The sequence below is a fragment of the Haliotis rufescens genome, unplaced genomic scaffold (genome assembly GCF_023055435.1).
Source record: "Haliotis rufescens isolate VD_foot unplaced genomic scaffold, xgHalRufe1.0.p SCAF_11, whole genome shotgun sequence".
In the NCBI taxonomy this organism is placed as follows: domain Eukaryota; kingdom Metazoa; phylum Mollusca; class Gastropoda; order Lepetellida; family Haliotidae; genus Haliotis; species Haliotis rufescens.
The window spans coordinates 42,251,140-42,263,802 of NW_025963791.1; the positions used below are offsets into that span (position 1 = coordinate 42,251,140).

A 12,663-nucleotide genomic window follows, 5' to 3' on the forward strand; every position below is an offset into this window, starting at 1 on the left:
ACGTTATAAAATCCCTGCCGTTACTGTTGGTCATGTTATAAACTCCCTTCCGTCACTGTTGGTAACGTCATATAACCCCTGCCGTCACTGTTGGTTACGGCATATAACCCCTGCCGTCACTGTTGGTCACGTTATAAAATCCCTTCCGTTACTGTTGGTCACGTTATAAAATCCCTGCCGTCACTGTTGGTCACGTCATATAACCCCTGCCGTTATTGTTGGTCACGTCATATAACCCCTGCCGTCACTGTTGGTCACGTCATATAACCCCTGCCGTCACTGTTGGTTACGGCATATAACCCCTGCCGTCATTGTTGGTCACGTCATATAACCCCTGCAGTCACTGTTGGTCACGTCATATATCCCCTGCCGTCACTGTTGGTCACGTTTTAACTCCCTGCCGTCAATGTTGGTCACGTCATATAACCCCTGTCGTCACTGTTGGTTACGTTATAAAATCCCTGCCGTTACTGTTGGTCACGTCATTCAACCCCTGCCGTCACTGTTGGTCACGTCATACAACACCTTCGGTCACTGTTGGTCACGTCATACAACCCCTGCCGTCACTGTGGGTCACGTTATGTAACCCCTGCCATCACTGTGAGTCACGTCATACAACCCCTGCCGTTACTGTTGGTCACGTCATACAACCCCTACCGTCACTGTTGGTCACGTCATATATACCACTTTAACATAACACGTCAAAGCACGAAAATAACCAGACTCAACCATGCGCCGAAATAGACTCCATTTGGCGTAATAGGCAATACAGCTGTGAAAATCGGTGATGACACCGGGTGATCGCGAAAAGGGTAAGCATGTCCTGCCCTACGGGGAGCACCCGCCACTTTTGCACAATTTGCATAAAAAAGTAAGCGTTTGTAGCCTGACGTCGCGCAGCAGTACACCTGCCACACGACGCTGGGCTGTGAACAAACCAGACAATCAAGTGATGGAGAAAAACAATTCAAGTGAGCCGATGGAACTTTAACTGATTCTCTTGAAAGCCACTTGCAGGCCGTATGACTCACATCCTAACATTGCCGTCCGTATGAGTCACATCCTAACATTGCCGTCCGTATGACTCACATCCTAACACTGCCGTCCGTATGACTCACATCCTAACATTGCCGTCCGTATGACTCACATCCTAACATTGTCGTCCGTATGACTCACATCCTAACATTGCCGTCCGTATGACTCACATCCTAACATTGTCGTCCGTATGACTCACATCCAAACATTGCCGTCCGTATGACTCACATCCTAATATTGTCGTCCGTATGAGTCACATCCAAACATTGCCGTCCGTATGACTCACATCCAAACATTGCCGTCCGTATGACTCACATCCTAACATTGTCGTCCGTATGAGTCACATCCTAAAATTGCCGTCCGTATGATTCACATCGTAACATTGCCGTCCGTATGAGTCACATCCTAACATTGCCGTCCGTACGACTCACATCCTAACATTGCCGTCCGTATGACTCACATCCTAACATTGCCGTCCGTACGACTCACATCCTAACATTGCCGTCCGTATGACTCACATCCTAACATTGCCGTCCGTATGACTCACATCATAACATTGCCGGCATTGTTGTAACAAGAGAAGCATACAATGTAACTTACTTCATAAGCACTGGTAACCTTAAGGTTGTAGAATATCGGAATGAAGATGTGAGCAGCTCCGGCAACGACGAAGAAGTAGGAGAGACCGATCCAGAAGTACATCGTCGTGAAGTTGTACATCTCCGCCGGCGCCCCAAGCAACGTGATCGCCGACATGAAGCTCGCCAACAACGATAACGCCACGGGAATTGGGTTCATATCCTTCCCTGCCATGAGAAACTGGCGGATATTATTCTTTTTTCTGTCGCGGATGGCGTAGAAGATACCGATGGAGGCGGATATGGCAAGGATGCCGCCGAAGATGACATAGTCGACAACGTGGAAAGTGTTTCGCTTTCCAGTTTGGTAACTGTAGCCTTCCGCCATGATGAAGGACGGAAAACCAGGCACGGGGAGATGTTTCCGTCTCTACTGCCACACAAGTACACGCATGGACTGAACAAGTATGAATTTGTCCAACCTAGAACCCGTTTTTTACTTTCCAGACAGTCGCAAAACACGCGACAGCAAACTACTGTTGTCGTGAAACCGATCCTTCTGAATTTGATGCAGGTTTATTTCAAAGATTTTGTTTCGTTACGCTCTGCTTCGTGATGTGCATGGCGCTTACCCCATACGCTGAATCCTCCCTGCCCCCGAATTCACGTTTGCCCCTCCCCTCTCAATATACCTGTCACTTTACCTGCCACTTCACATTTAGCGTTGTCTGCGCACCTTAAGAGGTTTGATTGACGTGTGCCCCGAAGGCCTCCTCGTACATCACGTGACACACCTGTGACAGATATGCATGTTATTGTACTCTTAACGTGTCAATATATTTCTCAGTGTTCCTTGTGTAATGGCTAACGACTTATTTATTTCTAGTTCACGTCTAAGCGTGTTAACAAGTATGGTTGTGAATGTTGACTGTGAACGTGGTCCTTTCGAATGCCCATTGACCTTGGCCCGAGAGTCATTCAACTCTCACCTGAACATGATGGTATTCAAGATCGAATGGCTAGCAGCTCGGACCGAGTACGGCCTTGGTCTAGTTCTCCTCGGCAAACAAGAGTACGAGAGGACAGTCTTTAAAGAGACCCCCACTGCCACGTCCCTGCTCGGCCCCCTCGTACAGCCAGACTCACTTGGACTGAAATACCACCACATGACATTCGACTTCACCAGGCCATTGCCCAGAGCCGAATATAGAACCAACTACCTTACCCCACACTGAGCAAACGGTCTAATCTGTCTAAAGACAGAAGCATTTGTCCGTCTCTCTACATAACCAACGGCCTTACCCGACAAAGAGCCGGCTGCCTGACCCTATACCTAACCAACCGCCTGACGCCATACATAACCAACCGTCTTACGTTGTACATAACCAACTGCCTTACCACACACAGAACTGGTTGCCTGACCCTACATCTAACCAACCGCCTGACGCCATACATAACCAACCGTCTTACGTTGTACATAACCAACTGCCTTACCCCACACAGAACTGGTTGCCTGACCCTACATCTAACCAACCGCCTGACGCCAAATATAACCAACCGTCTTACGTTGTACATAACCAACTGTCTTACCCCACACAGAACTGGTTGCCTGACCCTACATCTAACCAACCGCCTGACGCCATACATAACCAACCGTCTTACGTTGTACATAAACAACTGTCTTACCCCACACAGAACTGGTTGCCTGACCCTACATCTAACCAACCGCCTGACGCCATACATAACCAACCGTCTTACGTTGTACATAACCAACTGCCTTACCCAACACAGAACTGGCTGTCCGACCCTATACCTAACCAACCGCCTGACGCCATACATAACCAACCGTCTTACGTTGTACATAACCAACTGCCTTACCCAACACAGAACTGGTTGCCTGACCCTATACCTAACCAACCGCCTGACGCCATACATAACCAACCGTCTCTCGTTGTACATAACCAACTGCCTTACCCCACACAGAACTGGCTGTCCGACCCTATACCTAACCAACCGCCTGACGCCATACATAACCAACCGTCTTACGTTGTACATAACCAACTGCCTTACCCCACACAGAACTGGTTGCCTGACCCTACATCTAACCAACCGCCTGACGCCATACATAACCAACCGTCTTACGTTGTACATAACCAACTGCCTTACCCAACACAGAACTCGTTGCCTGACCCTATACCTAACCAACCGCCTGACGCCATACATAACCAACCGTCTTACGTTGTACATAACCAACTGCCTTACCCAACACAGAACTGGTTGCCTGACCCTATACCTAACCAACCGCCTGACGCCATACATAACCAACCGTCTTACGTGATACATAACCAACTGCCTTACCCAACACAGAACTGGTTGCCTGACCCTATACCTAACCAACCGCCTGACGCCATACATAACCAACCGTCTTACGTTGTACATAACCAACTGCCTTACCCCACACAGAACTGGCTGCCTGACCCTATACCTAACCAACCGCCTGACGCAATACATAACCAACTGGCAATGGTGGCCGAGAGGGGACATCGCTTTCTCGCTTTCTCGTGGTAAAACAATATCGCCTCTTGACCACTATAGGGGTCGCATGTGTTATCTGTTTCAATTGGGAGGGAGTGTCGATATTTGTATTTTACAAACGTAGGTGATTTAAGACAGTTCACGGATTTATGCGTAAAATGTAATTGATTTAGGAGTTTTATGTGACCATCACATGGCGGGTCATGACACTATGCTCTAGATAAATCAGGTTAAATTCTAAATATATACTTTTCAAAAGACGTTAAAGAACACCCGATTCTTTCATATGACTATGGTTAATCAGTCATGGCTTATTGTATTGCAAAACACAGTGTAATAATTGTGGGTGTTATTTAACTTGTTTTCAGACGGGACTCAGTACTTTACCAAAAAAGTGTTATCCCAAATATAACATTTGTTACATTTGACCACTTCATAATTGGAATTGTTGGTTCATAGCTTTCAGCCATGGGAGCCGTGCCAATTTACACTTGTCAGAGGGGTAAACAAAGTACGTGATCTAGACTATCAGTTGTCGGACTCATTTTGTGGATGGCTCGGTGGCTGAGCCGATTAGATGGCTGACTTTGTGTGCTGGCGATTAGGTGCCTCACTTTGGCGGTGTGGGTTTCGAATCCTAGAACGAGAATCTGTACTTAACCAAAAAGTTGTTATCCCAAATATAACATTTATTACATTTGACCACTTTCTAAATGGCTTTGTGTGTTCATCCCACAAAAGGGGCAATTAAGTTTCGCAAATAATCCGCTGAATTTCTTGTGGAGTTTTTGCGAAATAAAGTAAAAGTAAAAGACTTTCTGTTGTAGTATGTGGAAAATCTTTCTAATTTACTACACCGAAAACTATGCGAGATAGCATTCTGTATCTATGTCTAACATATATATCCACTACAAAGTGTTGAAATATTCTAGGTTTAAGAGGCATAATAGCGGTGAGAATTATAGGAATGGATCGCTTGAACACTTTTTAATGTTCGGCATTAAGGGTGATATCGCTTTCTCGCTTTCTCGCTTTCTCGCTCTATCGTTTTCTAGTCATATGAAAGAATCGGATGTTCGCAGACTTCTTTTGAATAGTATATACTGTAAATCTTGAAATTTAATGCGAAAATAACGAGTGGACTTAATAATTTAAACTTTGCATTTATATGTCAGAAATGACTGTTGATAAGATGGCATCACAGCACGCTTTGAATAGCGGAAATGCCAACTTGAATGTAAAAACAAACAACTATCTAATTCCACATCAAGGTTTATGTCATTCAAACACTAGAACTCACATAATGGACGTCCGGTGTGTTATCATTGCTCGGGTGAGGACAACTCACTCGTGTCAAACTAGGTATCAGTGAATACTCCACCAAGTCCAGATAGACGCCACCCTCGCAACACCCCCTCCCCCCTTTCTCCCAAAATGAAGAAAACAACAGCGACTTATTTTTCACAAAATTGTACACGTGCACATCTCTGTGCATATAAGTCTGCATGTTTATACTTCTACATGTACAAAATTGTATATATATAATGTTACTGTATGTATATGGGCCTATGGCCAGAATACAATAAATGATGATGATGATGAACAGCATGCAAACCACCACCCCCACCACCCCCACCCTACACCACTCCACCCTACACCACCCCACCCAATACAAAACCAATTGTCTTACGCCATACCTCACCAACCGTCTTACCCCATACAAAACCGGCTTCCTGACTATATACATAACTAACTGTCTGCTGACCTTAACAGAATCAAAAGTCTGACCCTGTACATCTCCAAATGTCTTGCCATATACACAACTAACCATCTGACCCTATACTCAACCAACCATCTGACCCTATACACAACCAACCATCTGACCCTATTCTCAACCAACCATCTGACCCTTTACACAACCAACCATCTGACCCTATACACAACCAACCATCTGATCCTATACAAAACCAACCACCTGACCCAGTACACAACCAACTATATGACCCTATACCAAACCAACCACCTGACCCTATAAACAACAAACCACCTGACCCTGTACACAACCAACCACTTGACCCTGTACACAACCAACTATGACCCTATGCATTACTAACCATCTGACCCTATACACAACCAACCATCTGACCCTGTACACAACCAACCACCTGATCCTAAACACAACAAACTATATGCCCCTATACTCAACCAACCATCTGACCCTATACACAACCAACTATGTCCCTATGCATTACTAACCACCTGACCCTATACACAACCAACCACCTGACCCTTTACACAACCAACCACCTGACCCTTTACACAACCAACTATGACCCTATGCATTACTAACCATCTGACCCTGTACACAACCAACCACCTGCCATGTACACAACCAACCACCTGACCCTGTTCACAACCAACAATATGGCCCTATACACTACCAACCATCTAACCCTATACACAACCAACTATATGACCCTATACACAACCAACCACCTGACCCTATACGCAACCAACCACCTGGCCCTATACACAACCAACTATATGACACTAAACACAACCAACTATGACCCTATGCATTACTAACCATCTGACCCTATACACAACCAACCATCTGACCCTGTACAGAACCAACCACCTGATCCTATACACAACCAACTATATGACCCTAAACACAACCAACCACCTGACCCTATACACAACCAACCATCTGACCCTATACGCAACCAACCATCTGACCTTATACACAACCAACTATCCCACACAATACAAAACTAAGAACAGGATGTCGCAATCATCGCTCAGAAGTAGGTGGCAATCATGTCAGTAGAAGGTGGCCGTCATCTGTCAGTAGAAGGTGGCCATCATCTGTCAGTAGAGGGTGGCAATCATCTGTCAGTAGAACGTGGCAATCATCTACCAGTAGAAGGTGGCAATCATCTGTTAGTAGAAGGTGGCAATCATCTGTCAGTATAAGGTGGCGAACATCTGTCAGTAGACGAGGGCAATCATCTTTCAGTAGAAGGTGGCAATCATCATTAATCATCTGTCAGTAGAACGTGGCAATCATCTGTCAGTAGAACGTGGCAATCATCAATCATATGTCAGTAGAAGGTGGCAATCATCAATCATCTGTCAGTAGAAGGTGGCCATCATCTGTCAGTAGAAGGTGGCGAACATCTGTCAGTAGAAGGTGGCCATCATCTGTCAGTAGAAGGTGGAAATCATCAATCATCTGTCAGTAGAAGGTGGCAATCACCTGTCAGTAGAAGGTGACAATCATCAATCATCTGTAAGTAGAGGGTGGCAATCATCTGTCAGTAGAAGGTGACAATCATCAATCATCTGTCAGTAGAAGGTGGAAATCATCAATCATCTGTCAGTAGAAGGTGGCAATCACCTGTCAGTAGAAGATGACAATCATCAATCATCTGTCAGTAGAAGGTGGAAATCATCAATCATCTGTCAGTAGAAGGTGGCAATCACCTGTCAGTAGAAGGTGACAATCATCAATCATCTGTCAGTAGAAGGTGGCAATCATCAGTCAGTAGAAGGTGGCAATCATCTGTCAGTAGAAGGTGGCAATCATCTGTCAGTTGAAGGTGGCGAACATCAATCATCTGTCAGTAGAAGGTGGCAATTATCAGTCAGTAGAAGGTGGCAATCATCTGTCAGTTGAAGGTGGCGAACATCTGTCAGTTGAAGGTGGCAATCATCAGTCAGTAGAAGGTGGCCATCATCTGTCAGTAGAAGGTGGAAATCATCAATCATCTGTCAGTAGAAGGTGGCAATCATCTATCAGTAGAAGGTGGCAATCATCAGTCAGTAGAAGGTGGCAATCATCTGTCAGTAGAACGTGGCAATCATCTGTCAGTAGAAGGTGGCAATCATCAATCATCTGTCAGTAGAAGGTGGCAATCATCAGTCAGTAGAAGGTGGCAATCATCTGTCAGTAGAAGGTGGCAATCATCTGTCAGTTGAAGGTGGCGAACATCAATCATCTGTCAGTAGAAGGTGGCAATTATCAGTCAGTAGAAGGTGGCAATCATCTGTCAGTTGAAGGTGGCGAACATCTGTCAGTTGAAGGTGGCAATCATCAGTCAGTAGAAGGTGGCCATCATCTGTCAGTAGAAGGTGGAAATCATCAATCATCTGTCAGTAGAAGGTGGCAATCATCTATCAGTAGAAGGTGGCAATCATCAGTCAGTAGAAGGTGGCAATCATCTGTCAGTAGAACGTGGCAATCATCTGTCAGTAGAAGGTGGCAATCATCAATCATCTGTCAGTAGAACGTGGCAATCATCAGTCAGTAGAAGGTGGCCATCATCTGTCAGTAGAAGGTGGCCATCATCTGTCAGTAGAAGGTGGAAATCATCAATCATCTGTCAGTAGAAGGTGGCAATCATCTGTAAGTAGAAGGTGGCAATCATCTGTCAGTAGAAGATGGCAATCATCTATCAGTAGAAGGTGGCAAGCATCTGTCAGTAGAAGGTGGCAATCGTCTGTCAGTAGAAGGTGGCAATCATCTATCAATAGAAGGTGGCAATCATCTGTTAGTAGAAGGTGGCAATCATCTGTCAGTATAAGGTGGCGAACATCTGTCAGTAGACGGTGGCAATCATCTTTCAGTAGAAGGTGGCAATCATCAATCATCTGTCAGTAGAACGTGGCAATCATCTGTCAGTAGAACGTGGCAATCATCAATCATATGTCAGTAGAAGGTGGCAATCGTCAATCATCTGTCAGTAGAGGGTGGCAATCATCTGTCAGTAGAAGGTGGCAATCATCTGTCAGTAGAAGGTGGCCATCATCTGTCAGTAGAAGGTGGTATCATCTGTAAGTAGAAGATGGCAACCATATGTCAAGGGTGGCAACCATTAATGCTACATTCTACTTTCGGATGACTGCCACATTCTACTGACAGATGACTGCCATCTACTACAGTAAGAGATAGCCATCATCTGTCGGTAGGAGATGACACGCATCTGAAAGTTAAAGTACATGCTGACATGGTTACAGGGGCGTAATTCAACAGACAATGGTGGTGACCGTCCGTTCTGTTACAGTAATACAGCGATACAGAAGAGTTCCGGAATTTAGGCACGAGTGTCGTAAACATAGTATGACATGAACATGAATATAATGTTCTTTTTATTACCGAAGAAGATGTCTACATTTAGAGACGAATTTTATTATATACTTCAGTGTGAAAGACTGAGTTTTCTGAAGTTGAGAAAAGTGATATTTTCATTGCAGTTAACATAACACTTGATATTTCACTGCAGTGAACATAACACCTGATATTTCACTGCAGTGAACATAACACGTTGACGGAACTATGTTGGCCTACACGAGATAGCTCGTACACAAACTGTTGTATACGTCAGTTCAACGTTGACAAGTCATATAATGACAGATGGTCATTTATGTAGTTAATACCGATTCTTACCGTTTGTTATTTTGTTGAAAATGATTTGTATTAAACTGTGAATTTCTATTCTGATTTGTCAGTCGATACTTTACGTTTCGCAAAGCGCCATTTTGTTACTTGAATTGCGTGTATTCTTTCGCTTCGAACAACCATCTCATTGATTTGAAATTTATTTGTTGATGAATTTGATTTTGAATAAAATCATATCCAAATGTATACTAAAGAATTTTAGCGACATCAAATATTTTTGGTTACTTTTGTTTATAATTTTTAAGATTTAGCAAAGACGGAACTACATTTTTAGTCGTACTTACAGGGGTGGAAAACCGTCCATATGTGTTATGTAGGGAGAATTTACGCTTGAAGGTTTTACATTTGTAATGAAATATTTTAATCTTCCTGCAGACAACTACACATAAAGTATATAATAAATAGGATATTTCATGTGTCGAGTGAAATATCATGTTTCTCTCACCGAGTGACGGGGGGAAAGGAGATATTTTCACTCGTGGCGTAGTAGCCACGAGTGAAAATATCTCCTTTCCCCCCGTCACTCGGTGAGAGAAAAATGATATTTCACTCGACACATGAAATGTCCTCTATTTACGGACAGCAAGTCGCAACAGCATCGCAACCACAAATTGCCGAATGAGGTCAACAATCTTCAGCTATGACGTCGTTTCAAATGTGACTTCATTCCGACCTTACGTCACAATAAAATTCGAATGACGTCAACAATGCCGTCCGGATGACGGAAACAATACACTGTTGTCTCGTGACGTGATCTGACCCTAGGGCACTTATGATTTTTATGAACCCCTAAATGTTTGCCCTCGTAGGTAATAAACATCCATATGATGCCCGACACTGAACGCGCACTGTACCGCAACATGAGACGGCGAGGCACACGTTTAAACACACAATGGCTTTCACAATGTCGCAGTTCAAATGTACTCCAGCGATAATAATTGGACCTGTTATTACATATATTATGGAAAGTAATAAATATGACTCTATATCCTCTTTATTGTTTAAACTGTTAAGCTGAAAGTGGGGTTTGTTGGTGTTTTCTTATCAAGCAAATTTCAATTCACTTCCTGCTTTACCATGTTGTTGTACACGAATTGTGAGTACAGTTCTGGAAATTATCATTTCATTATAGCAATGCTCGGGGGCTGGGACGGTAGATCACAGGTTAAAGCTCTGATGCAGTCCAACTTGGGTGAGGTTCTGATACTGAAATCCAACCTATAAACGGCTGCATGTACCTTGAGGTCGACATGAACCCGAGCTGCATGTACCGTGAGGTCGACATGAACCCGAACTGCATGAACCGTGAGGTTGACATGCACCCGAGCTGCATGTACCTCGGGGTCGACATGAACCCGAGCTGCATGTACCGTGAGGTTGACATGTACCTGAGCTGCATGTACCGTGAGGTCGATACGTAGCAGAGCTGTATGTACCGTGAGGTCGATACGTAGCAGAGCTGTATGTACCGTGAGGTCGATACGTAGCAGAGCTGTATGTACCGTGAGGTCGATACGTAGCAGAGCTGCATGTACCGTGAGGTCGACACTTAGCAGAGCTGCATGTACCGTGAGGTCGATACGTAGCAGAGCTGTATGTACCGTGAGGTCGATACGTAGCAGAGTTGCATGTATCGTGAGGTCGATACGTAGCAGAGCTGCATGTACCGTGAGGTCGATACGTAGCAGAGTTGCATGTACCGTGAGGTCGATACGTAGCAGAGCTGTATGTACCGTGAGGTCGATACGTAGCAGAGTTGCATGTACCGCGAGGTCGAAACGTAGCAGAGCTGCATGTACCGTGAGGTCGATACGTAGCAGAGCTGCATGTACCGTGAGGTCGATACGTAGCAGAGTTTCATGTACCGTGAGATCGATACGTAGCAGAGTTGCATGTACCGTGAGGTCGATACGTAGCAGAGTTGTATGTACCGTGAGGTCGATACGTAGCAGAGTTGCATGTACCGTGAGGTCGATAGGTAGCAGAGTTGTATGTACCGTGAGTTCGATACGTAGCAGAGTTGCATGTACCGTGAGGTCGATACATAGCAGAGTTGCATGTACCGTGAGGTCGATACGTAGCAGAGTTGTATGTACCGTGAGGTCGATACGTAGCAGAGTTGCATGTACCGTGAGGTCGATACGTAGCAGAGTTGTATGTACCGTGAGGTCGATACGTAGCAGAGCTGTATGTACCGTGAGGTCGATCCGTAGCAGAGTTGCATGTACCGTGAGGTCGATACGTAGCAGAGTTGCATGTACCGTGAGGTCGATACGTAGCAGAGCTGTATGTACCGTGAGGTCGATACGTAGCAGAGCTGTATGTACCGTGAGGTCGATATGTAGCAGAGCTGTATGTACCGTGAGGTCGATACGTAGCAGAGCTGTATGTACCGTGAGGTCGATACGTACTGCGAGGTGCATGTACCGTGAGGTCGATACGTAGCAGAGCTGCATGTACCGTGAGGTTGGCTTGTACCCGAGCTGCATGTACTGCGAGGTCGACATGTACTGCGAGGTCGACATGTACCCGAGGTGCATGTACCACGAGGTCGACATGTACCCGAGATGCATGTACCGTGAGGTCGATACGTAGCAGAGTTGCATGTACCGTGAGGTCGATACGTAGCAGAGCTGTATGTACCGTGAGGTCGATACGTAGCAGAGCTGCATGTACCGTGAGGTCGATATGTAGCAGAGCTGTATGTACCGTGAGGTCGATACGTAGCAGAGCTGTATGTACCGTGAGGTCGATACGTACTGCGAGGTGCATGTACCGTGAGGTCGATACGTAGCAGAGCTGTATGTACCGTGAGGTTGGCTTGTACCCGAGCTGCATGTACTGCGAGGTCGACATGTACTGCGAGGTCGACATGTACCCGAGGTGCATGTACCACGAGGTCGACATGTACCCGAGATGCATGTACCGTGAGGTCGATTCGTAGTAGAGCTGCATGTACCGTGAGGTCGACAAGTACCTGGGTTACATGTAACGTGAGGTCGACATGTACTCGAGCTACATGTACCACGAGGTCGACAAATATCCAGCTGTGGG

At 45.3% G+C, this 12,663-nt stretch overlaps 1 protein-coding gene across 1 annotated transcript in view; it reads right to left on the reverse strand.

Annotated features, from left to right (window-relative positions):
- The window catches only part of LOC124142264 (sodium-coupled monocarboxylate transporter 1-like), a 38,638-nt gene extending 36,432 nt beyond the window's left edge, over positions 1-2,206 (reverse strand). The window contains exon 1 of the mRNA XM_046510611.2: positions 1,636-2,206. Within this exon, the coding sequence (XP_046366567.1) occupies positions 1,636-2,001 (366 nt within the window). The 5' untranslated portion in view covers positions 2,002-2,206. The remainder of the gene's footprint in view (positions 1-1,635) is intronic.
- Between the last annotated feature and the right edge of the window lie 10,457 nt (positions 2,207-12,663).